This window comes from Poeciliopsis prolifica, unplaced genomic scaffold (assembly GCF_027474105.1).
Source record: "Poeciliopsis prolifica strain line A6 unplaced genomic scaffold, Auburn_PproV2 SCAFFOLD103, whole genome shotgun sequence".
Lineage (NCBI taxonomy): Eukaryota > Metazoa > Chordata > Actinopteri > Cyprinodontiformes > Poeciliidae > Poeciliopsis > Poeciliopsis prolifica.
The window spans coordinates 426,881-450,257 of record NW_026562478.1 but is presented as its reverse complement, the minus strand read 5'-3'; the positions used below and the strand labels follow the sequence as shown (position 1 = coordinate 450,257).

The 23,377-nt window shown below is 39.6% G+C and overlaps 4 protein-coding genes across 7 annotated transcripts; 1 reads left to right on the top strand and 3 right to left on the bottom strand.

Moving 5' to 3' along the window:
- Nucleotides 1-140: 140 nt before the first annotated feature.
- On the bottom strand, nt 141-2,534 carry ptpmt1 (protein tyrosine phosphatase mitochondrial 1). The gene is made up of 4 exons (XM_055023556.1): nt 2,265-2,534; nt 2,065-2,145; nt 1,753-1,944; nt 141-632 (listed from the first exon to the last, which is right to left on the bottom strand). Exons 1-4 carry the CDS (start codon nt 2,409-2,411, stop codon nt 504-506), a joined length of 549 nt encoding a protein of 182 aa, XP_054879531.1. The 5' UTR covers nt 2,412-2,534; the 3' UTR covers nt 141-503.
- Nucleotides 2,535-3,731: 1,197 nt separating this feature from the next.
- Nucleotides 3,732-12,365, bottom strand: prc1b (protein regulator of cytokinesis 1b). 4 transcript variants are annotated; one of them, XM_055023608.1, is made up of 14 exons: nt 12,241-12,365; nt 11,889-12,021; nt 10,609-10,731; nt 10,235-10,468; nt 9,171-9,341; nt 8,902-9,051; nt 8,078-8,225; nt 7,869-8,005; nt 7,422-7,517; nt 7,192-7,338; nt 6,989-7,114; nt 6,806-6,919; nt 5,765-5,935; nt 3,732-4,776 (listed from the first exon to the last, which is right to left on the bottom strand). In XM_055023608.1, exons 1-14 carry the CDS (start codon nt 12,249-12,251, stop codon nt 4,705-4,707), a joined length of 1,833 nt encoding a protein of 610 aa, XP_054879583.1. In that variant the 5' UTR covers nt 12,252-12,365; the 3' UTR covers nt 3,732-4,704. The 4 variants fall into 4 exon arrangements, with proteins under 4 accessions (XP_054879583.1, XP_054879585.1, XP_054879584.1 ...); XM_055023610.1 differs by having other exon boundaries at nt 5,840-5,935; XM_055023609.1 differs by lacking the exon at nt 3,732-4,776 and adding an exon at nt 4,834-4,887.
- Nucleotides 12,366-12,626: 261 nt separating this feature from the next.
- Nucleotides 12,627-19,769, bottom strand: vps33b (VPS33B late endosome and lysosome associated). The gene is made up of 24 exons (XM_055023583.1): nt 19,502-19,769; nt 19,324-19,425; nt 18,892-18,972; nt 18,756-18,817; nt 18,622-18,671; nt 18,390-18,457; nt 18,027-18,072; nt 17,852-17,946; nt 17,305-17,409; nt 17,124-17,214; nt 16,970-17,047; nt 16,387-16,460; nt 16,227-16,313; nt 16,050-16,140; nt 15,887-15,961; nt 14,857-14,921; nt 14,707-14,761; nt 14,576-14,622; nt 14,050-14,182; nt 13,699-13,772; nt 13,519-13,620; nt 13,356-13,431; nt 13,116-13,226; nt 12,627-12,852 (listed from the first exon to the last, which is right to left on the bottom strand). Exons 2-24 carry the CDS (start codon nt 19,417-19,419, stop codon nt 12,773-12,775), a joined length of 1,842 nt encoding a protein of 613 aa, XP_054879558.1. The 5' UTR covers nt 19,420-19,425; nt 19,502-19,769; the 3' UTR covers nt 12,627-12,772.
- A 63-nt stretch (nt 19,770-19,832) lies between these two features.
- On the top strand, nt 19,833-22,662 carry hddc3 (HD domain containing 3). Its single transcript, XM_055023581.1, has 4 exons — nt 19,833-19,987; nt 20,692-20,747; nt 20,819-21,059; nt 22,101-22,662. Exons 1-4 carry the CDS (start codon nt 19,876-19,878, stop codon nt 22,229-22,231), a joined length of 540 nt encoding a protein of 179 aa, XP_054879556.1. The 5' UTR covers nt 19,833-19,875; the 3' UTR covers nt 22,232-22,662.
- The last annotated feature ends 715 nt before the right edge of the window (nt 22,663-23,377 follow it).

The window sequence follows — 23,377 nt, the reverse complement described above, 5'->3', positions numbered from 1 at the left end:
GAAACAACACGGGGTCTGATGAACTCACAATGTGCTCATTTTAAGGAATATTGTGGTTTGAAAAAGCATTTAAAAAAGTTTTGACTGGTCAGTTTTCCAAATAAACATGAAATGCACACAACAAAAAAACAGGTCAACACTTTAGTTACAAATATTTATTAGCCTTCATCTGCTTTATTTTTATATCCTTTGACAAATATAATGAAATAAAAATTTTCCATGGTACAAAATCTCTGCTCTAGTAAGTTACCAATTCCATTTTCCATAGTATTGTTCCACTTTTCAGTTGAAAGTAAAAAGCGAAAGAGTCACAAAACAGAATTGTAAGCTTAATTGTAAAAACAAACAATTTTCATGTAAAACACACAAAACCCTGACTTCAAAACAAATACATGAACAAGTGAAAATGGAAAACTTTGAGATTGTGTGAGAACAACACCACCTTCTCTCAGCCCAGTTTTCATCCTGAATGTGAATGTTTGACCCTCCGCCAGGCTGGTTTCTCAGCTGGAAGCCCCACACACATCCTGGTAGTATTTCCTGAGCATCTCCCGCTGAGCCGAGCGCACCAGGATGTGCGGCCTGATGGACGCCAGCCGCTGACAGGCTTCTTCTGGAGTCCAGCTGTGGAGCTGTCAGAAGAAAAAACACCTCAGACCTTTACCAATTTAAACAATGAAACAAAAAAAGGTCTGAAATATTTTTATTCTGGCTGAATCCTGCAGACCACAAGCTGAAAGAAACTCTCCTGACTGCAGGAATGATTGCAGTCATATTTTTAAATGCAACATCATATTTCTCCTTAAAGGAGACATATTATGTACAATTCATTTTTTGAATGTTTATATAATTTTATTGCTTCTGGAAAATGAGCTGTGCCAAAATCCTTTTGATTGTTTGATAGTTTTACGGGCACTGTGCTGTTACCTAGCAACCCATGCTAATGCTAAGCTTGAGCACATTTGATCAGCTGATTTCACTGTTGAATCTGCTGTACAATGGCTGCTGGAAAAGACAAGTGTTTGACGTTGACCTACCATCCAGAAACCACTTGCTGCATTCTTGTTTGTTATGCAGGAGGCTCTACTAATGCTTTTCATAGATGTAAGGTTGTATAATTGCACATCTGTTGCATCCATTTTCATTTAAATTTGGATTTAAAGTGACAGATGTCCTAATACAGCTAATTCTGAAAGGAGCTCCACATAGACAGAACTGAGCAGACTAAAGTCTCACTTTCAAAGAATGGTTTTATGCAAACAGTGTAATGAACAAGTTTTTCATAGCTGATAGATCACAGGTCTCCAACTCCAGTCCTGGAGGGCCAGTGCTCTGCAACTTTTAGATGTGCCTCTGCTGCACCACCTGAATAGAATAATTAGGTCATTAGCAGGAGTCTGGAGAAATGATCTACATAAGGAGGAGGTAATTAAACCATTTCATTCCAGTGTTTTTTTTAGTAACCTGTGGCACATCTAAAAACTGCAGGACAGTGGCCCTTGAGGACTGGAGTTTGACACTCCTGAGGTAGATTCAATCCTAAGCTGTTTAAAGAAGCCAAAAGGTCACCTCTAACAGAACCAAAGCTAGTTATATTTTCTTCCTTCATACCCAGCCGTATTATTCAAACACAAACTGCACTTCAGACTGGGAAAGAGGCTGTTTGGTAACATTTGTATTATAGGTTTGTATTTTCCTGCTTCTGCCATCTAGAGTTAAATATAACAATATTTCTCTGATGGTTCTACTGACCCGGATGAGGTAGGCAGCGACCAGCGTGGCGCTGCGGGAACGGCCCGCCTTGCAGTGGATGTAGACGCTGGTCCCCTGCTGCCTGTGCTGCAGGGCGAACTCCACCCCCTGATGGAGGTTGTGCAGGGTGGGGACTCCGGTCAGGTCCACGGTGCTCAGCCTCAGCTGCTCCACACCTGCATCTCGCCACTCCTGCTCCCAAACATCAGATCCTTACACTGCGCGCCTGAAACACTCTAACCTCTCAGGCTGATCCAGGGCTGTTATTTTTTAGTAGCAGGCTTTAGTCCTTCACCAACGGATCCCACTCACCTCGGCCGAGTTGCAGAAATATTTGGTTTCATACGTTTCATTCATGGTGACAACTCCCCGGACATTTTCTGTCTCCACCAGCTGCGACACAAACAACCAGCAACAGATCATATTTACCTGCTCCAATCAAAACCTGCAAATATGAGTCTATTGAATGTATGGAACAACTTTTAAAAAGTTCTGCTGATCGGTGTTCAGACCTGCTTGGTCATGGACCTGAACGGCAGCGCCCCCAGGATGACCGTGTCGTCCACCCGGTCGAACCACCTCCGGGAGGAAACCTTCTCCATGACCACATTGTAGGCCAGAGTCGGGTAGAAGAGCAGCCGCGCTGCCGCTCCGGACATGGTGGAGCTCCGAAGAACAACCAGCAGCTTCTCAACTCTGCATTACTGCCCCGCGAAGCTCCGGTTCTGTCCGTACAGCCCGTCCACACGGCGTTACACAGCGGCGTGTTTACTTCCGGTTACCCTCCGGCGTTCTCTTCGACTTCCGGAGTAAACCCTTTCAAAATAAACCCAGATTACTTTAAAAAATTAAAAAACAATAGAGACTTAGAGACTTAGACTTGACTTTATTGATCCCTTGGGAAGACTCCCTCAGGAAATTATAGTTACCAGCAGCTCACAGGCAAAAATGTGGCACACAGTAAGCATACACAAAATACAAAAAAATACAAATTAAATACAAAACAAAGAATATAAATACAACACAAAAGGAAATTATAGCAATTTGGTCGATAGATTGACCAGTGATATGGTATTGCACTGTATGGTTTGGCCTGATAAATATGGGGTTCACATTTGTAGAAAAACTACTCCTTCTTCCCTCTGTCCTGTGTCACCTCCGACCCCCCAGTGAGGAGTTGTACAGTCTGAAGGCGTGGGGGACAAAGGAGTTCTTGAATCTATTGGTCCGGCACTTGGGGAGCAGCAGTCTGTCACTGAACAGGCTCCTCTGAACTTCTGAATAAATGAACTTCAGCTTTTTCACATTTTTGATCTATAAGAAATACGATCAGAATTTTGTTACTTTTCCTTAAAGGCAGACTTGGGTGATTAAAGCAATAGTTTTTAAAGAAAATTCAGATAACAATTTTATAATTCAACAAGACAGACATGCAAGACAATGTTTACATTCCAATATCTGCATGAAATCTTCTAAAGACTCCGTCTCTGATAAAATGTTTTTAATTTTATTGAGCAAGTAAAACAAAAAGTTGAAAAATTGCTTTTTGCACTTTAAATAAATTTAAAAATATAATGTTCATGGTCTGTAACTACTTTCATCCTGAACGTTTAAACATCTCTGAACTAAATAATTCAGTAAACTTTTGATGTAGCAGTTTGTATTGCATTTGTCTTTTTCTTCGCTTTTGGTGGGCTGGATTTCACACCCGGGCCTTGAGTTTGAAAAGACTTGAGATTCAAGTACGACCCTAAACATACATCTAGAGCTAAAGTGGAATAACTTGGATCAGTGCACATTAACATGAAAGTTCAAACCCTGTTACATTTACAGTCTTCAAAAGAAAAACTGTTGCAGCAGTGAATCAGACTAAACTGTTAGTTTTTGATCAGTTTTTTCTACTTTCTAAAAGCCAGAAAAATGTGCAACTCAAAAAAAAAATTTTTAATCGAATCCACAGAATTTAAATATGAAGCAACTTCTTGGTCCCACAGTGTTGGCTTTATTTGTAAAAAGTCACAGCTGAGGAAACACCGCTTTATTTATAAAGGACAAAAAGCAGCTGAGTCTGACCCGACCTGGTTTTGGCTCGTTCCTCCTGACAGAACCGGTCGGAGGTTTGATGCTTCTTCAGTTCACAAACCTACAAAACTGACATCCAGTAATTCATTGGGGAAAAAGCATTTATTATATTTTGACCAACTTTTTCCAAATCAGCCATGATACTGAAGCCATGTGAGTTAGTTTCTACGTTGCATCAACAGTCTAATGGCCTAAAATCTTCAGGAAAGAGGAGATACACACATAAATGCACACAATTACAAACTGATTTTGGAAAGAGAAGAAAAAAAAACAACAAAAATAAACCAGTGTGAGCACAAAATTATACAAGTTGCAAAACATTCAACAAAAATTGCACAGCATTTATAGTACATATGTAACCCCTGTCTGCATAACAGAAAGCTTGATGCTAGTTCATCTAAATAATATGACAAAATGTGCATTTATAATAGAAAATACTTTATACATCTGAATAACTGGCAGACATCTACGACGGCACATTTTCCAGAAAAGAAAATTCTGAGTTGGAAAAGTTTAAAAATTGCTAGAATGAAAGTAAAAAATTTTTAGATTAAATCTCAGAAAATTGACAAACAAAAAAAAAAAGTCAGAAATTTAAAAAATATTTTCTAGAAAATTTCTGAATTTTTGGCAGAAAATGTACTTTCTACAATTGTCCTCATATACCGCCGTAGACATCTAAGAACATAGTGTTCATTTATATTTCATTTTATTAGTTCCCAACATCGTCTTCCTCCCTCACTTTACACTCAATATAAATACCTTCATTTATCCATAAAAGCAAGAAGCAGTGAACAGTAGTGACCCTCCTCTGTCCTGGAGCAGGTTTAGTTTTAATCTGAGGATTCTGTGACCCTCTGAGAGGGAGAGTCAGTGGTTGGTGGTGGTGGAGTTCAGGATGTCGTGCTGGATCTTGGGGTTGGAGGACTTGGACAGATCTCGCTGTGGAAAACAGCAGCAGGCGTGAGAACGTCAGAGTGAAGACAGCCGATGTTTAGAAGCAAATCTCTTTCATCAATCCAGAAACAATATTGAAGATGGCTTCCGATTTGGCTGTGGATTAATTTCATTTTGATACGTCAGAAAACATCTAACATCATCAAGCTCCCGCTAAAAAACATTTAAAACCTGTCTTCCGTCCACACAGTGCCACTCAAATAACTGTTACCTCCAGTTTTTATGAAACATTCAAAAATATTTGGCTTTGCAATTTAGCACCCTCAAATTGGGCCTCTGTCTCTTTAAGAAGCTCCTGATCTTTCATCAATCTCGCAAGTTATCCTGCATCATTTCATCTGGTTTTGGTGAATCTGCCGTTTTCTCAACCCTCCAGTTGGCAGCTTATACCAATTCAGGTTCAGTTTGTGCTGGAGGTTTCTTCCTGTTAAAAGGGAGTTTTTCTCTCCACTGTCACTACATGCATGCTCAGTATGAAGGATTGCTGCTGTAAAGTCAGCAACGATGCCAGGGATTTATTACCCTCACTACATGCTTTGATAACTGGGATCAGTTGAAATTCATGCAAGATCAACTAAAGTGACATTATTTTGTAGAGAACTTTAACACATTTGCTACAAGAATAAACTGAGTTGAATTATATAATTACATAATTCTGCACCATTTCCTGCTAATTCACAATTATAATGTTTGTGCTTCACCCAAAGTTAAACTTCCTGCTTCTTTCAGGTCCTGAATCACAGGCAGGGAGATTTGTTTTAATCTGAAGCATGCAGTTAAACAGGGATTAGTTAGCGCTTCGAAAGGTTTCAGGATTCCCAACAGATCTTGACTGAACTGATTCAGTGTTCACCAAGTTTAACATCATTAAACTTGGTGATGTTTGATGATTCGCTGCAGTTAAAGAAAACTGCAGCGAGGCAAATGAAGAAACAGAGGGAGAAGATATGTTAGAGAGAAAAGTTTAATTTACCACAAACTCTGAGTATGTGCTGGCTACAGAAGCCATGCTGAAGTTACGCTGTGGGGTCTGCAATGCACCACTCACGGGGGTCGCCTTGCCCTGGGCCTCGTTCTCCTTGTTGCAGTCCTGAGTCCTGGGGTGGGGGGGCTTACTGCCGCCCGGCGTCCGAGCCGCAGGAGTCTGGAGACGGACAGATCGTGTTAGAGTTTCTAAACGCTGAATTTTTACAGAAACAAACTTCAGTTTGTCTCATTCTGGATGAAATATTGATGAAAATATTGATCTAAGGAACTTTTGTTTTATTTTCCTCTATATGATGCACAAATAATAAAAAAAAAATAATAATAATATTGAAGGTGGCTTTTGATTTGGCCGTGGACTAATTTCATATTGATACTTTTTTCCATGTGAACCAACTCTAATCGGCTTTGTTTCAAAACCAACAAGAAGATTCTTCAAATCACAACAAATTCTTTGCAGTGCAATTCGTGAACTTTAAAACATTTTTCTTTTTACATACAAAAATGCATACATCTCTTTGTTATTATCAATTTAGGTCTAAAACCAAGGAAATGGACCTAAAGTTAAAAAATAAAATCAGACCATGGAGCTCAAAACCAAAGTTTTAATGTGGCAAATTAAAGAAAAATGATGCAATTTGAATATAAATCAAATAAAAAGGGCTTAATCTTTACTCATTCAGATATGTATACACTGCAAGAGACACATTTTACCAAATGAACTAGTTTCTAATGCAGCTGAAAAGTTACAAAAAAAGTTATTTATGAGTTAGTAGACTTGAAAAAAGACAAAATTAAGATATTTGCACTGGAGACCAGTCCACAAATACTTGATAAGATTTAAATTTTTACGGTAACAGCAGAGAATTGTTACAAAGAAAAGCAACATAAAATGTTTAAATTCTATAAGCTTGTTGTTTTAGTCTCATCAGTGATTGAAATATTTTATAATATTTTGACAGATCTGTCTCTTTGCCCTAAAACGGAGCGATGCAGGCAGATTAACATGCAGCTGATGCGTTAGCTTGACCTTGTTAGCGGAGAGAGGGAGGCGAGGCACGGGCGAGCGACAGACGGTCCCGTAGTGAACGGAGCGCATGGTGCTGTTGGAGGCCCCACTGGACATGCTGGAGGTGCCATTCAGCTGGCAGAGGGAGAAGGACAGGTGTTAGTGCTGGACGGGTCTCAGGTTTAAAAGAAGCGGGGTTCTAACCTTTCTGGATTTATTGGGCGTGGTGGTGCCCAGGAACCTTCGCTTGGCTGGGGTTTGCTTGGCTGGGGTTCGCACGGTGGTTCCGTACAGCATGTCCTCCTCCGTCTGTTTGCTCTTCTTTAGGTGCTGGAAGGATTTCAGCAGCAGGAAGAGTAAACACACTTCTTAAACTTGTACCAAAGCTCAAGTCAAACCTTCCTCACCCTCTCGAGTTTCTCCTTTTCCTTCTCGATCCGGTGCAGCTCCCACTGCTCTGCCACGTACTGCAGGAACATCTGACCGTTCACCAGGAACTCCCGGCCCTGCTCTTCCTCCCACGCGTCTATCTGGGCTTTCAGTTTCTTTTCCAGCTTGAAACACAAACAAACACACCACTGTATTAATGGTTGTCAGATTTCACATATTTCACATAACTCCTGATGTCATTTCTTACCTTTGGGAGGTTTTTCTGAAGCTCTGACCTTTGTTTCTCCTCTTTAAGGAGATTTCCTCCCCTGTTAGCAAACCGTGTTGGATCTGTGGCTTTCTTCTACAAATGACAGAGAAATCCACAATACAACATAGATGCTGGCTGTGTAGCATTGTGAGATGGAAGCTCACAGGTAAAGCTTGTATGCTACGCTATTAAACAGCTATTCTGTGTTTGATAAAATCATCATGAAATAACTTGCTTGATTTCAGTTCTTTCAAGAATATTAAAGTGTTTTAAAAACTTCTCACAAGCAGGAAACTGGTTCAGAAACAAACAACTCAGCCAGAAGAACAAGCTGGGTTTTTTTTTATAATAATGATAAAATAAAACTGACTTTACTGCTCTGTAATCTTGGTTCTCAACAATAGAAATCAGACAAAAACTTTAAGATTCCTTTTTCAAACTTACTTCAAGTTCTAAGTAGAGCCTCCAGTTTTCTTCCCACTTCTGGACTCCCTCGAAGAGTTCTTTGTGATCCTCATAATGTTGCTTTAGGCGCTGAATCTCAGCATCATGCAGAGCCAACAGCTCCTCATTAAAATCCTCTAAACACATAAATGCAGCATGAGCCAGGGAAAACAAAAACAAGATGATTTCATTCCATCAGCAGAACTTACCACTGAAATATGGTGCAAAATCCTGTCGTTGGTCAATGCTGAAAAAACACTTTTCCCAAAACACGGCGATCTCTGATCGAATGGCTTCGGTCACGTTTCGGATGTTGTTCAGTTGAAGCTCCTCCAAGCGATGCACTTCTGTTTGTAACTGCAGGGACACGAAAAACATATACAAAGTAAAATAAGTGGAAAATAAAACTTGACATCTGGTTCTGATATTCACAGTCAAAGACACAGTACTCTGTATTTCCAGCCACATGGTGACATTTCATAGCACAATCAAGTCACTATGTTACCTCCAGTTTTTATTAAAATGCTGAATATATCAAGTATGACTTAAAAAGAACTTGGCTTCATAATTTAACATCTTGAAATTGGGCATATCTCTTTAAAACTCCACCTTCAGAAAGTCATCTCAGCATGGCTCCTCTATTAACCCTTTAAACTTTTTGCCAGAGTTTCACTGAGAAGTGGCTCCTATAATGAGCTCAGCAGTTCCGCCAGGTGCTTGCTAATTGCTGCCAGCAAGTCTGAAGGAGCTGCGTGAGGAGTCCCGTTCTGTCAGGCAGAAGCTTAGAAACTGCAGCTCTGAGGAGGAGCTGTGCCTTGAAGGCGGGGCTAGGTCCTCCCAGGCGTTTTGTACAGCTGCGTGGTTGCCCTGGAGATGAAGGGATTTCCCAAACATGCATAAACGAATCAAGAAAACGCTCCAGGAATGTTTTCATCAGGGAATAACTAAGCGTGATGTAATGCTTAAACAGCTTTGAATTAAGGTGACACTGTCCCTTTAAAGACAAGTATAGGATGAGAGCAGGTCATCTCACCGCCTCCAGGTTCCTCCTCCTGGACGCCACCATGTGCTCGTTCAGAAGCTGCCTCTCCTCCTGGGGAGCCTGCAGCCGGTCCCACAGCTGCTGGATCTTCTCTCTGTGGCTCTCGCAGATCGCCTCGTTCTCCACCTTCCGCTCCTCCAGCTGCAGCATCAACATGGAGGAACACCAAAACCGAATCCAGTAAACCCAGCCTGACCCTTTACAAGCTTTAAGTAAAACATTAGAGTTCCACTTTTTGCTATGAAGTGAAGAGATCTTGCCTGACACAGGAGCAGCTTGAGAGACGTGATGTTGTCCCTGGACAGGCAGAAGGCGTTCTCATCCTCACAGACGACGTCTTTCTCGAAGCTGGTCTCTGGGAAGTGTTCCAGCTCCCCCATCAGCAGAATGATCTGCTTCTTCAGCTCCGTGAACTCTGAGTATCTCCTCGCCTTTCGGGAGGACAGACAAGACACGGCGTCACAGAACGGCTCACTCAAATCACAACCGTTATGTTCTTCACAGAAACAGATTTCACCCGTCAGCCATCACTACGCTGAATGATATCAAATGGACAATTTGAACTCATGTTTTCAGTTCACATTTTAATAACGGAATAAATGCGATACAAGACATATGAGGTTGTGCATCTTTTCATTTTTACAATGAAAGGTTCTGTGTTTCAGAGACTCTGCCACTCTCCAGGAATCAGACGTCTCAGCTGTAACAAGCATTTTTTATTGTCCTGTTTGAAAGATGCTAACAGGATTCCTGCATATTTTTTTATTGTAAAAAATTACACCAAGCTCTTTCTTGCCGTTTTTATATTATTCCAGCTGTTTGTGGACTAAATGTTTACCATGAACCTGAGTTTTCATCTGTCGGCACATTTTGACTTCTAGTTTCAGACTATGGTGCAGCAGCAATGCACTTAGGAACGAAGAAGTTTCTTTAGAAGCACCGTTTGTTTTATTTGCACAATAATAAAGTTTGACATTTTAGATCCAGTTCAGGTCCAGCTCTGAACTTAATGCTGCCCAGAAACCAGAGGAAGCTTAAAACCCCCTTGGATTCTGACTCCTGTTATTTGATTAATGGAAATGAATCAATTTTTTTTAAATCACTACATATATGAAGCATTACTGGATATTCACTCTTTACAAGATGATCTTTAAGATGTCCTAACTTGTTTTGTTGTCATTTATAGGCATATCAGGTCTGCGTCTGGCCAGAGTGAAGGATGTAGTGATAAAAAAAAAAAATCCACTATTTGACCTGAGAAGAGAACCAGAGCGGTTCAGAGAAGCCGGTTTCTTGTTAGCGGTAAAACAGCTACAGTTCCCACCTTCTCTTCGTTCTGCTGGGCGATGTGTTGCTGGAAGTTCTCCAGCTGCTCCAGCGAGGGGACGCAATCCGCAGCAACGCCGTACGGCATGGAGCACAGAACGTCACACAGGTCCTGGTCCTGATCCAGCAGAGCTTTCAGCTGCTGCATCCGCCGGTTCCGCTCCGTCATCAGAGCTTCCACCTCAGTCCGGATGTTCTTCTCCTGCTGCAGAATGCTAATACCATCTTCCTCCTGCACAGAAAAAGATGTTAATGGAAGGTTAATAAAGCCACTTTCACTACTAACAAAACAGCACCAAGAGACATAGATCTGCAAAAACTAGACATGCAGAGGATTTTCTTCCTACATATCCAAAGTTTTGACGATTTTACCTCAAAAACAGGAATCTGGAGCTCTAAACAGAGTTTCTCCATCTCTGTTCTGCAGGTCTGGATGCTGCTTAGGAGTCTTTTCTTCAGTGATTCTTCCTCTTTCACCATCATCTCCAGTAGGTTCTTCAGGACAAATCACAGGGAAATCAGCAGATGCCATCAGTGGACACACAGACCTTCTCTGAACTTCTGGCATTGTTAAAAACCTGCCAGTGTAACCTGGCATGCTAAACGTTTACGTTTATTTAGAAATCCTACTGTCCACAACTTCTACAGATTTACTGTTTCAATTTACGTTTTGGACATTAAACACACAATAATCACCAATTTCATTATTGTCATCAGCGGTGTCCAAATGTTGTGGCCAAAATTGTCTAGTCAAAAGTAAATGTGGCAAAATAAAGTAGAATAGATTTGTTTCTTTTGTAGGTATGAATGGTATCCATTGTAGACCCAAACATTTAAAGTGATTTTGCAAATTTATTTTCATTAAAAGGAAAGTGTGTAGTTTTCGTATTTATTCGGGTTTGTTTGAATTTATTTATTCTCAGATTTAAAAAAAGACTTTGGTTGATTTTCTTTGAAATTTCTTGCCATATTTGGGCAAGTTTAATAAGTTAAATAAAAGTTTGGGTGCAGAAACGTTCGTTTTTCAGCTCAAGTCTCTGCATAAACATTCTTCTATTTATTATAAAAGTTTAGTCGTAAAAATATGATCACTTTGTTTTATAGTTAACATTTTCAACTGTAAAACAATTATATCAGCAATAATTGTTCCCTGATTAAAAATAATAATTTACATGAACAAATTAGTCATTTCTGAACTGTAGATCCAGTTCTGAAAACAGTTCCAGAAACTAGGCAGCAACCTAAACAAATTTCAGTTTTATCAGGTTTTTTAACTAAATAACTGCATTGAATTTCATCAGAAAATAATAAAAGTAGCAGTAGTCGTTTTTCTGACTTTTTCTTGTTTAAGCTGGAAACTGTGCAAACATCAACTCACTAAAAAAACCTGAAAATCAGACTAAAATGCTTCCTCTTCAAGAATGAAAACAGATTTCCTAGTGTAGATATTTATCAAACCTAGAAATTGTCTCTTTTTCCACACATTTGGGGCTGTAAATGATTTATATTCAGCTGGACTGAGAGTTAAATGAGCTAATAATCCACTGGATCCTAATCCCAGAGTGATCTGCTGGATCAGCGTTCAGCTGATCCAGCAGAGCGCTGGACCCAGTTTGGGTTTTTTAATGTCATTTTAACGGGAGTCTCCTCACCCTGATGTGGTTTTTAACAACATTCGTCCTCTGCAGCCTCTGGTCCTCCGGGATGCCGATCTCCTCCCAAATGTCCTTCAGGTGGCACAGCGCCTTGTTCAGGCACGACACGGCCTCTGCGGCCAGCACCTCACTGCGGCCAACACAATGTAAACATCATCATTTACACACGCTTACCGACACAGCAAGAAGGCTAAAGGTAAAAAACAAACAGGGGAAATGTGAGATTCTGGATTTAACGTTACCCGAACGCCGCACTGGCTGTTGGCTAACGTGTACAAGTCTAAGCTAAAACTTCGTTTTATCGTCAAAATAAACGCCTGAACACCGAGATGCAACGCTTGAATCTTACCTCTTCCTCATTGTTAAATCCCACAGCTTCAGAAAAGTTTATAAAAAACGCTTATATTCGAAAAAACAAGACGACCAAGATCTCCGCTCCGGCTGGTTTCACCTCGGTCCGTTTGCCACAGCGATTCAAAATACGCGTTCCACAGGTTCCTGGCTTCTGATTGGCTCTTGCTGTGGGGGCGCTTGATACAGTAAACCGGAACGAACCGCCGGAGGCGCCGCCTACTCACCGCCCATCCTCCAACCGCTTTGCTTACGCCCATGTTAAAACCACGCATACACTACTTCCATAGTGGGTGTGCCGTCTTACTAAATTAGAGGGATTAAAATAGATCTGCCCGAAACGGCTATAAACGTGGCTAATATTAAATAAAATCAACACAGATGTAAAAAAACATATTTATTTACATTTTTACAGTTGTATTGATAAAGATGACCAAGCATTAGCAAACATTCTGAGCTGACAGGAATGTATGACATGAGGCGATAGGAATGTCTTCCAGTTAATAAAAAGTGAAGTTTCCTCGATGGCTTCAAACGTTGCTGTCCAGCAGAGCTTCCAGGAGCCGCGAACTGTTTGTGATTGCAGTTGTCACCACAATGAATCTATAACCTGGAAAACATAGCAACAGGGTCATAATTATTCGCCTTTTCACTAAGAAAAGATTTAATTAAGGCAAGCAAACACAGGGGCGACCCAAGACTGCCTGGGGTCTGGGGCTTTGGGCAGGTATTTATCTGGAAGCCTACTTCCTGTTAAGCTTCCTGTATTTTTTTTTAATTGCACAAAACAGAAAACATAAAGCTAAACCAGTAGGTAACAATAAGTTGGCTTTCTGTTAACTTCATGATCTCAAGCATTTTAAGTTAGAGTACCTTTCTCTTTTCCCAGGAAACGGAGAGCTGAGATCTCAGAGAAGGTGCATCCACCAAGGAACATGACCAGGATGATCCGCTGAGCATCGCTTTTAGACTTGGGATCAGAACCTGTGCCGCCCAATATTGGACAGAAATAAAAATAATTTTAAAAATCAATAAAAAAGATCTGGAATAGATTTTATTGCACAAGAAGCTTCTTCATATTTTAGATTATAAGAAATTTCCCAGGGATCCAACCTGTTACAGCGAATTCATGCCCGTTGATCAGTCTGGTTACTTCCTCCAGCCCTGTCCAGCCATCCCGCTCTAACACCTGGGTAAAAGCCAAAGAAAAAAATAGGAAAATTATGTTTTACTCTTAAATAAATAAATGGGACTTTATTGGAGTGACAGGACTCACCTGCTCTATAATTTTGCAGCTCAGAGGGATGTAGGCGCCACTGAAGATATAAGCCATGTCCCGAGGAACACGCAGATCATATTCTTCGTCTGACTTTGGTACCTTTATCCAAATATAAACATATTAATATCAAGGAGAGAATAGAAAACTTAAATATCTGGGATGATCTTTGTTCTTTACCAGGTTGAGTTTTCTACTTAAGGCTCTAAAGTGGCTCTTCTTGGCGAGAGAAGAAAAGGCGTCTGTCAATTTCACTACAAAGCAAAGCACATGCAAATTGAATTTGAATTCAGAAGCTAAACACGTGACCACAAAGAACCTGCAATACTGGACGTGTTAAACTGTGTTTGTCTGAATGTCTCAGAAAAACTTTAAAAGACAAAACAACTGTTTTCAAAATGTATAAATCTGAAATGTAGAAAACAATGAGACAGCTTAAGCTGAGCCCACAAGAGAAAGAAAATTCTGTTTGCAACGAGTTAAAAAATGCACATTTTCCTGTCCGATTGTGTTGATCTGATCCCGTTTTACCTGCAGTTCTGTCATTGACCAGTTTGCCCACTTTGCTCTCCATGACGGTGAGCGTCTCCCCCGGCTGCTGCTCCACCAGCAGCCCCAGCTGCCTCAGGTTGGAGAACGTCAGCAGGTGATCCGCGCCGTAGCTCTGACGGAAACCAGCACAGGATTAAACCCAGAGCTCTGGGATCACTTGTCAAATCATGTCACCGTTTCTCAGCATTTACAGCTTTACTATCCAGAAAGCTAAGAGAAAATGAGAAGCTTCTTTCTCAAACATTTCTGCACCTTTTTGCAGCCAAAGGTCAAATTTATGGATAGCAGGAGATTGTAAAAACATTTTATTAAACACACGGCTCACAGGTTGAACCATTCGTGTTAACTTGATAACAGAACAAGTCAGCAGGGAAACAGAGGAAGGTGTGTGTGTGTGTGTGTGTGTGTGTGTGTGTGTGTGTGTGTGTGGTGTGTGTGTGTGTGTGTGTGTGTGTGTGCGTGCGTGCGTGCGTGCGTGCGTGCGTGTGTGTGCGTGTGTGTGTACCTGAAGGTACTGTGCTTTTAACGACTTGAAATCTTTTGGCAGGAGTCCTGCAAGAGAAAGAGTCACACATCTGTCTTCACAGCATCAAAATGAGCGGACATTCCTGCTCTGAATCACAGACGGGATTTCACCGTTTTCCGTGACCGACAGCAGACACAGCAGCCGCAGACTTTCGATCATGGAGACCTGAGGACCAAACAGAGACCAAAGCTGAGATTTTCTCAGAAGGTTTTTGGTTTTAAAGTTTCCTTTATTCAATACCTGCGTCAAGCAAATCCCACCTGTCTGTTGATGTGCTCCTCTATGAAGGAAATACATTCGCGGATTTCAAATCCTTCAAGTAAACCTGAGGAAACACAAAGACATTCATATTTATAAAAAACCTGGAAATGCAATGAACAGTTAAACATAAATTTTCTTTTGCTTATAAAATATTGATCAGAAATGTTAAATGAAATAGCAGATCAGTGTAAAAGAGAAACTACCAGTGGCATTTTTATTTGTTAAATAACCACAATACTTTTGTTTAGCCAGGAACTCCCATTGAGAAAAAGCATGAAGTTTAAAAAACAGAAGAGGAAGATGGAAACAATTAATACTTTAATAACAGTTTCTCTACTTGCAGAACTAAAAATAATTCATTTGGAGGTTCATAACACATAACATATAAAAACCCAAATTCCTCACCCAGAACACAGATAAAAATAAGGACAGAGCAAATCCCCCCAAAAAATTTAATAAATGTGTAAATCTATATTTAAGACATCATTTTAAAAATATATTTGTATTTGAGGTCTAATCCCCACATAGCTGGATATCTTTGTCTTTTCTCCACAGAAAAACTCTGTTTAATATAACCACAAACAATCATTTATAAAAGGTGGAAATTTGTGAAAACTGTATTTGTTTGCGTGTGTACGTGGGAAAAACAGCGATTTAGGGAGCCACATTATTTGTTGTTGACAAATAATGCAACAATAAGGCCACACATTTGGTTTGACACGATTCCCAGCAGAGATCATCTTCTGTATTATTAACTTAATATTGTAATACGCTAATTTAAAGTACTTTAACTCATATCTGTTCATATTTAATTCCTCACAGGAAGTTGTGGTTGTTTAGAGGCCATCTGATTGGCTGACAGGTTACACTGCTCCCTACTGGATTGGCATGATTCAGATTTGTGCGAGTTCATGTGAAAATAATCCTGTGTGTTCGGTAGGTTTATAATTTAGGAATATAATCTGTATTTCACAATGAAGATGAAGTTGTATCACAAAAAAAGCCTCCAATGAGACACATTAATCTCACAGTGTTCAGTCTTCAACAGTTCCTGGAAATCCTGCTTCGTCTTCTTTTTCATGATGGACTCGCTGGCACTGATGTCTGCAAGAGAAGCAGCGTTAGTAGCAGCAGCTGGTGATTCTGGATGTGTAGTAATCCTCTGGAAGCGCAGCGTGGGAAGTTAGCTCACGTAGGCTAAGCAGCCGATGCTCCTGCTTCAAACCTTTCAGCTCCTCGGACACAAACATCTTCATCTGCTGGATGTCCATCCCCCGTCTCTTCTGCAGGAGGCCGAGAAACGAGGAGGATTAAAACCGTCCACTCTGACTCTGTCGTCACCACGGTCACCGTCTCAACATTCACTCACATCATACGCAGTTTGCAGGTTCCTGGCCTTCTGACTGAGAAACCCAAAAACGTTGGAGAAATGCTCGTTCCGGATTTCATTAAACACCTGAGAGAAGTGAACAAACGTTGATCTTCAGCCCCAGACGAGAGCAGATGGACACCTTTGACCTCTGCCCTACCTTATCCTGAGAGTTCAGCATGACTTTTATACTTTTGTCAGAGGAGGTGACTTCAGGCCCAAACTCCACACATCCTGAAAAAACAAGATGCAGAGCTGAGCCGGCAAAGAAACCTGCAGAAAGCCTCTGACTGTTGGACAATAAACAAGAATTTTTAGCAACTCGCACAAAAAGATGGATGCAAACAGACGCAAAATTATACAACCGTACAACTTTGAAAAGCACAAGTGGAGCCTTCAGCACAACCAACAAGAATGCCTAAAGTGGTTTCTAGATGGTAAGTCAACAACAAAACATTCATACAGTAAAACCAGCTGACCAAATGTGCTAGAGCTCTGAATTGGTTGCTAGGTAACAGATTGGACTTTGCTGAGGTTGCTAGGCAGCAATTTTGCATAATCCATTTAACACATTTCTGTTGCACTGAAGAAACTTCAAATTTTTTCTGAAATGTGAGGACAAAGTTTATAATGAGGGATTGCTTAGGGAATGTAATCTAAAAATATTTCTTTCATTTTAAGTGTTTGGGTCTGTGGTCATTTTTAAAAACATCTTTTTTTGTTGACTGAAGTCAGATACCCACCACATTTGATCCTAAATATATCATCCACCAGCCCCTCGTAGACGACTTGCGAGCATAAAGGAGTGACAAAGTCCACATCTGTAAAAAACAAAGTGACATTAGAGCGGAAACGGAGCACAGCCTGAATCCGGTTTGATGATCCGCAGCTTCTCACCTCGATCAATAAGGAAAACATTCCCGATTTCTGCGTGCCGAGCTTTTTGTTCTCCCTGCTCTACCTGCTCCCTCCATGACTCGTAGGTCATCTGCAGACAAAGAGACAGCAGCAGACATCTTAACATAGATGAAACCACCGGATCTGAAAGTTAAACTCTTGATCTTTGATCATTCTGGACCTTGGAACAGCGTCCAATCCCGTAGACCTTGGAGAACGGTCCGAAGAGGGAGTGAAGGAGGTGCAGAGCGCTCCCAGCTGTTCTCACCCAGCGCTGGTCTCCTGCCTGTACAAATAAAAGGTTCATTAGCGAGACTTGCTGTCTGTATGGATTCAGATATCCTCAAAAAGATGACTTGTCTATCTATACATGCTCGTATCCAGAATTGGGTCAACATTAATTTGTTCACTTCTGACTAAATCTGAGGTCTAAATTCTTGAAACATTTATGTTTTTCTTTATTTTTAAATCACTCTTAAACAACAACTGAAAACTATAACATCTGAATAAAAAAATTCATTAAGGAATTTGAACTGAACAAACAGGGTGGGTGGACGGACTGATGGACAAATAAAACCTAAAGAATAAGATAAAGTTTGGAGAAGCAGCTCTTTTTAAATTCCAAACTTTTCCAGGCTACAAACCTGCATACACTGTCAATACAAACTTAGTAGTAATAAAAATAATTTGTTAACTGTCTAAGCATCTCTGTTAGACTCCAAATTTACCAGAAAGTTGTCTCGAAAGAACTCTGGAAGCTCCAGGCTGATGATGTCCTCGTCCAGCGGAAGGAGGTAGAAAGCCCACTCATCAGTGGTCACATCTGCAGGATGACACACACAACGTCAGCATTCCCTGTCACCTTTCACTGCTGACTGTCAACAAGCCAAAGCAGCAACTGACCACCGAAGACTCCCTGCTCCTCCAGAACTGCCTCACATGCATAGAACTGTACAGGATGCAGAAAGGCAGAGAGTAAATATCAACATTCACAAAATTTAAACACATGTAGGATAACTTTGATCAAACTCGGTCAGAACTGCATTATTTGAAAAGCAGTGTAACAATTTTCTCTATAAAAGCTTTAGACAAACTGGACTGAACTGAGACTGATTCAAAAGGGATTGCAGATTTAAATTGGAACAATTTTACTTGAGGTTATTTCTCTCATATTCCTGAAAACTGGCGGTAATCCAATAACTTATGAAATAATGAAAACATACGAGACAAACGAGTGTTTGATAGCAGCAGCATAGAAGAACAAACCTTTTGTGGAGTGAAGATTATCTTGTATCGTCGAAATTTTCCCGCTGCCTTGTCTGCATTAACTACATCTGAAAGGAAGGAGCATAAGTTGTAAAACCGCTCATTATTGAGCAATTATAATCTTTTAAACCAAAGTTATAAACAAACATGCACATTCATCTGAAGTTACAGATGCATTGCATGCAGAACACTTTGCCCCATTAATGAGGCAAAAACAATAAACTTTATTTACCACAAATCCACTTCACGGTTTGTATTCGTGGTCGAATCAGAAAGCAAATCCTGTATAAATTAGATAAAATCAGATAACTTGTCCAAATATTAAATAAAAACGGATATCCACCAGTAACAAGGAGAAGAACGTACTGATCTGAGATGCTGACTATCGGCTTGTGCTCCACTTTGTAAAGTTTGTCAACTTCATGTTGCTGCAACAATGTAACGTTAAATATTTTGAAAAAACTTGAGATAAAAGTTGCAAAAAGGAGTAAATATTGTTTACCTTTAATGTTGAAACATTTGCAATTCGATCAAGCGGACTCATCAAGTCCGAATCAATGAAAAGGTCTTTCTTCCCTGGTAACTGTGAGAGAACAGAAGGTTAGTATGTCAGTATGAATGAATACTGAGGATTACTCTTAAAAACCAGCTTTGCACCAGGAAAGACACCAATTTACATAAACTCAAACAATTCCATTGATAACAATGGTCAAATTTTAGGACAGAAGTTTGAGGATGTCTACTAAAAGAAAGAGCCAGAAGGAGCTTTGACTGTGTTTGTATTTCAGCCTCAGTTTTTATTCTGTATTTATTGCAAAAAATCAAAAATACATCCTAACTTCCGCTGGGAAAAAGTAGATGACACACCTATGTGTCAGGTGGCATCCAGCTGGGGCTAACTCTTACTCAGGTGTTGTGTGCATCGTGATCCCACCTGTTCCAGCAGGTAGATGAGCTGATCTCTGACCAGCCTCTTCAGCAGAGACAAGTCTGGGAGCTCCGGGGAGTCTCTCCTGGCACTGTGAGCCATTCTGGGCTAAAACAACAATAACCACGGAGCTAAAGAAACAACATATATGGATACAAATATGTGATCAAATGTCATTAATTACCTTTAAGGTTTTCCAGTGTAGAAATATAAAAAGTATATTCACAAATGCTGCTGATAGAAAGAAATCAGAGCTGACGTAAAGCTCCAGCAAGGTTAGCTTGTTGGCTAAAAACAGACCTGTCAGCTTGAGTTACGAGGCTAACCAGAAAACGTCAATACGTATAATAAGCAATTTCTTAATGAATAATCTATAAGGCAAAAGAAAAAAGGTGTATTTTTTTAATAGCCGAAAAGTGAATCTATCAGAGTGGAGCAGCCACCGGATTCCCTTAGCTGACAGGGCGGAAGTGATCATGTGAGCTGCTGTTTCCGTCCGGACCCAGTACAGGGCGGACCTATTGCTAACTCAACCAACTCCTTTATTTACATTTAGCTATGAATTCAGAAGCGGCTTTATTGTTAGAAACCGTTCATTTTGCTGCAGAAAAACATCGTAGACAACGCCGTAAAGATCCAGAAGCAACGCCGTACATTAATCATCCAATCGGTTGGTATGAATTTTATTACAAGGGGAGTTTGACTTTATTTGGCGAAAATTCACCTTCTATAGCCGAAAAAAACTTTATGACAAAATGTTTAGTTTCATATTACTTGATAGTAAATTTCGGTCCTTTTAATAACAACGCCGACACTGGAAAAAAACAGCACTGATCTTAAAAACTGTTGCAGCCGATCCAGAAGAATCAAATTCCTGCTGTTCAAACCGGAAGAGAATTAGAAACACTAAAAAAAATGAAATTCTGATTTAAGTCGTAGGATGTTGGCTTTAATCTCAATATTCTGACATTGTTTTCTCAAAATCCTAACTTTAATCTCAGAATTAAAGTTAGGACAGATATGAGTCAAAATCCTTACATTAAGAATCTGAATTCTTTTTGTCCCTATTTCTCTTCTCTTGTTTAAAGTTATTCTACAGAGATAAAAAATATTACCTAAATAAAAATAACTTAAGAGAGGAACTGAAATGATGTTTTAGGAACTTTAAAAATTTCCACAAAACTAGATGTCTGCAAACTTCAAAGAATATGGGATGTGGAATCATAAATTTATATGATACATCTGCAGTCAGCATGCCTCTGTGCAAGATCAGCACTTGATAATTGCAGTGATCAGGCCACCTGTTAGAGGTGTTTACTATATTTCCCTTCAAGCTGAAAAATGTAACGTGTCTGATGTGGTTCTGTGTTTCAGGTGTAGCAAGAATCCTCAGCCATGAGGGAGGAGTGACAGAGATCGAGGTTTTACAAGTATGTTCTCATTCATCTCTGATGTATTCTGCCTTTCTTGCCATGCTAAGCCCTTTGCCTCTGACATGCAGGCCGCTTTGCTTCACGACACCGTAGAGGACACAGACACCAGCCCGGAGGAGCTGGAGGAAAGATTCGGGCCAATCGTAGCTCGAATTGTCCAGGAGGTGACGGATGACAAAAGTCTGCCGAAGAAGGAGAGGAAGCGCCTGCAGGTGGAACATGCACCTCACTGCAGCCGGCAAGCTAAACTGGTGAAACTGGCTGACAAGCTGTACAACCTGAGGGACCTGAACGCCTGCACGCCTGTCGGTCAGCACCTCTTTACTTCTTTATCTGTGGAAGCTGATAATCTGAAAATTAAAGTGAATTTTTCAGATTTAGTGCACAAACACTTCAATATTACTGACGATCTGCAATTCTGTTCTTCTGCTCAGCTCTCCAGCGTTATCAAAATTACTCATTACTTCCAATCTGACATCCAGGAATATTTATTTATCTACTTAGCAATGCTCTCACAAAGGTCTGCAAATGTGGAAGAGACATTTCCCCAAAAGACTTCCAGCGAAAGATGCTTCTACAAATTCACACCACACTTTTCAGCTTTATTTTTCAGCAAAATTTTAAACACAAATTCTTACAAAGTATTTTTGCTTTACTTTCTAGTGCAAATACCTGAGTGCCCTGGAAATAGTAAAAACTATTTATTAAAAGCTACTTTACAAGTAGCGTTTCAGGAAGATATGACAATAATTTCCTAAAATCAATGAAAAAGTCAATAATTTTGTGAAATTTATGAAAAAAGCTATTTCCACTGGCTGATTATTTCACTTGTAACAAAGCATTTTCCAATGTAAAAAGCTAAATAATCTGCCACTTAAATAATTATTTTTCATCAATTTCAGAGAATGATTGACTTAAAACGTGTTACCGAAAAGTAACTTTGAAGTTATTTTCGTCCTTTTTTCAAATGTACTCACATATTTCCATTAGAAATTAAAATTTGAATGAAAAATACTTGGTAGGATTTTGTGTTTTTGCAGTGAACAAGGAATTATTTCACAACTATCGTCAATTACCTGATGTGCAGTTGAAATACTTTTAAGTATTAGTTACAAGAAGACAAAATGTAAAGAATGTTCAAGAGATGTGAATACTTTCACCAGACAATTGATAAACCGTCATCCTGGTAAAGACCAAAGGCTCTGCTTCAGTCGCACCACCATGTTCTCTCTTCAAGCGCAGTTTCAGTGTCCAGAAATCATTTTGTTAATACAAAACATCCACATTCATGTCCATCAAAGCTTCTGTATCTCTTTTCACATGTTAACCCTCTTCTTGTTTCTCTGGCAGGTTGGACGGCTGAGCGGGTCCAGGAGTACTTTGTTTGGGCCGCTGAGGTGGTTAAAGGTCTAAAAGGAACTAACTCGGCTCTGGAGGAGAAGCTGGGGGATCAGTTCAAACAGAGAGGAGTTCAGCTCTGAAAGAACCGCCTCACCTTGCTGGAGAATGGACTGTTTAGATCACTAATCAGATGCAATATCTTTAACAAGCATAAAAATAATCCTATTTCCTTATTTTGTGCTGTGACTGCTGTGTACTTTCAGGACATTATGTGTGATTTTATTTCTGAATATTAAGAAAGCAAAATTTTCCTGGCTCTTTTCTTTCAGCAAACTTCCCCACTATTTATTGTCAGCCACTAAAAAATAAACATTCATTTTGGGCACAGAGGGAAGTTAAAATATATCCTGGGGGCAAAAATATTTAAAAAATTACCAATAAAATTACTTGAATTTACCATCTAGAAACAAATGCTGGAATACATTTACTTGCAATTTTACTCTACATGGTTTAGAGATGTTGTTTTGTTTGCTAATGTTATAAGATGAACAATAAAAGATGTCAAAATAAATGTTTAAGTCATTTTGCAGGTACCCCCCCAAAAAAGTTGACACAAATGTCTTTGTAAATCTTTGTGAGCATTTAAGAAGGCTTATAACAATGCCTCCAAGAAAGAGAAAGAATTTTGATCTAATAGTGAACACTAGGCTTTCATGTTGAACCTTGTGGGTCCTGAGCTCAGGAGCCTTAAATGATCATTTATTTCTGCATTTATTTATTTCCTTCTATTGAAGTAGGACCATAGTTATATCTAGTGATTTCAACTCTACAATCTTATGTAAATGTAAAAAATAAATTACTTTCATGTATTTCAACTCACTTCAAAGTGAGTTAAAATTGTAGTTCTCTTTATGCTGTTTGCTATTACATGGATGAATGTAGGCAGAAAATATGTTTAGCAAAAATAATGTTTAATTTTTATGTAAGACTGATAAATTGGAATGTTACTACTAACAATAATAGTAATATTACCATTTGTTATTATTGTCAACTGTATATTCTAATCAATATTACTATTTACCCAGGAAAATAATTTCGATTAATTTCTTTTGCGTTGTTTTCAACAACCACAGGGGGCGCAAATCTGCACCAAATCTACTAAATCACTCTTCAATGAGAGAACTGATATTTTCTCGTTGAATACTTTATCTCAAGCTTTTCCTTTAATATATATGGAATATTTAAAAAAAATCGTATTCCACGCTCTAGGACAAAACATGATGATA

Coding starts and splice junctions, on each gene's coding strand:
- ptpmt1 (XM_055023556.1), bottom strand. CDS start 2,411: ATGTCCGGAGCGGCAGCGCGGCTGCTCTTCTACCCGACTCTGGCCTAC. Junction 1,945..2,064: donor ATTTCTGCAACTCGGCCGAG/GTGAGTGGGATC, acceptor GTTTGGGAGCAG/GAGTGGCGAGATGCAGGTGT. Junction 633..1,752: donor TCGCTGCCTACCTCATCCGG/GTCAGTAGAACC, acceptor TTCTTCTGACAG/CTCCACAGCTGGACTCCAGA.
- prc1b (XM_055023608.1), bottom strand. Junction 10,469..10,608: donor TCCAGATTCCTGTTTTTGAG/GTAAAATCGTCA, acceptor TTTTCTGTGCAG/GAGGAAGATGGTATTAGCAT. Junction 9,342..10,234: donor CCCAGCAGAACGAAGAGAAG/GTGGGAACTGTA, acceptor TCCTCCCGAAAG/GCGAGGAGATACTCAGAGTT.
- vps33b (XM_055023583.1), bottom strand. CDS start 19,419: ATGGCTCACAGTGCCAGGAGAGACTCCCCGGAGCTCCCAGACTTGTCT. Junction 18,672..18,755: donor ATAGTCAGCATCTCAGATCA/GTACGTTCTTCT, acceptor TAATTTATACAG/GATTTGCTTTCTGATTCGAC. Junction 17,215..17,304: donor GGATTGGACGCTGTTCCAAG/GTCCAGAATGAT, acceptor CTTTGTCTGCAG/ATGACCTACGAGTCATGGAG.
- hddc3 (XM_055023581.1), top strand. CDS start 19,876: ATGAATTCAGAAGCGGCTTTATTGTTAGAAACCGTTCATTTTGCTGCA. Junction 19,988..20,691: donor GTACATTAATCATCCAATCG/GTTGGTATGAAT, acceptor TCTGTGTTTCAG/GTGTAGCAAGAATCCTCAGC. Junction 20,748..20,818: donor CAGAGATCGAGGTTTTACAA/GTATGTTCTCAT, acceptor TCTGACATGCAG/GCCGCTTTGCTTCACGACAC.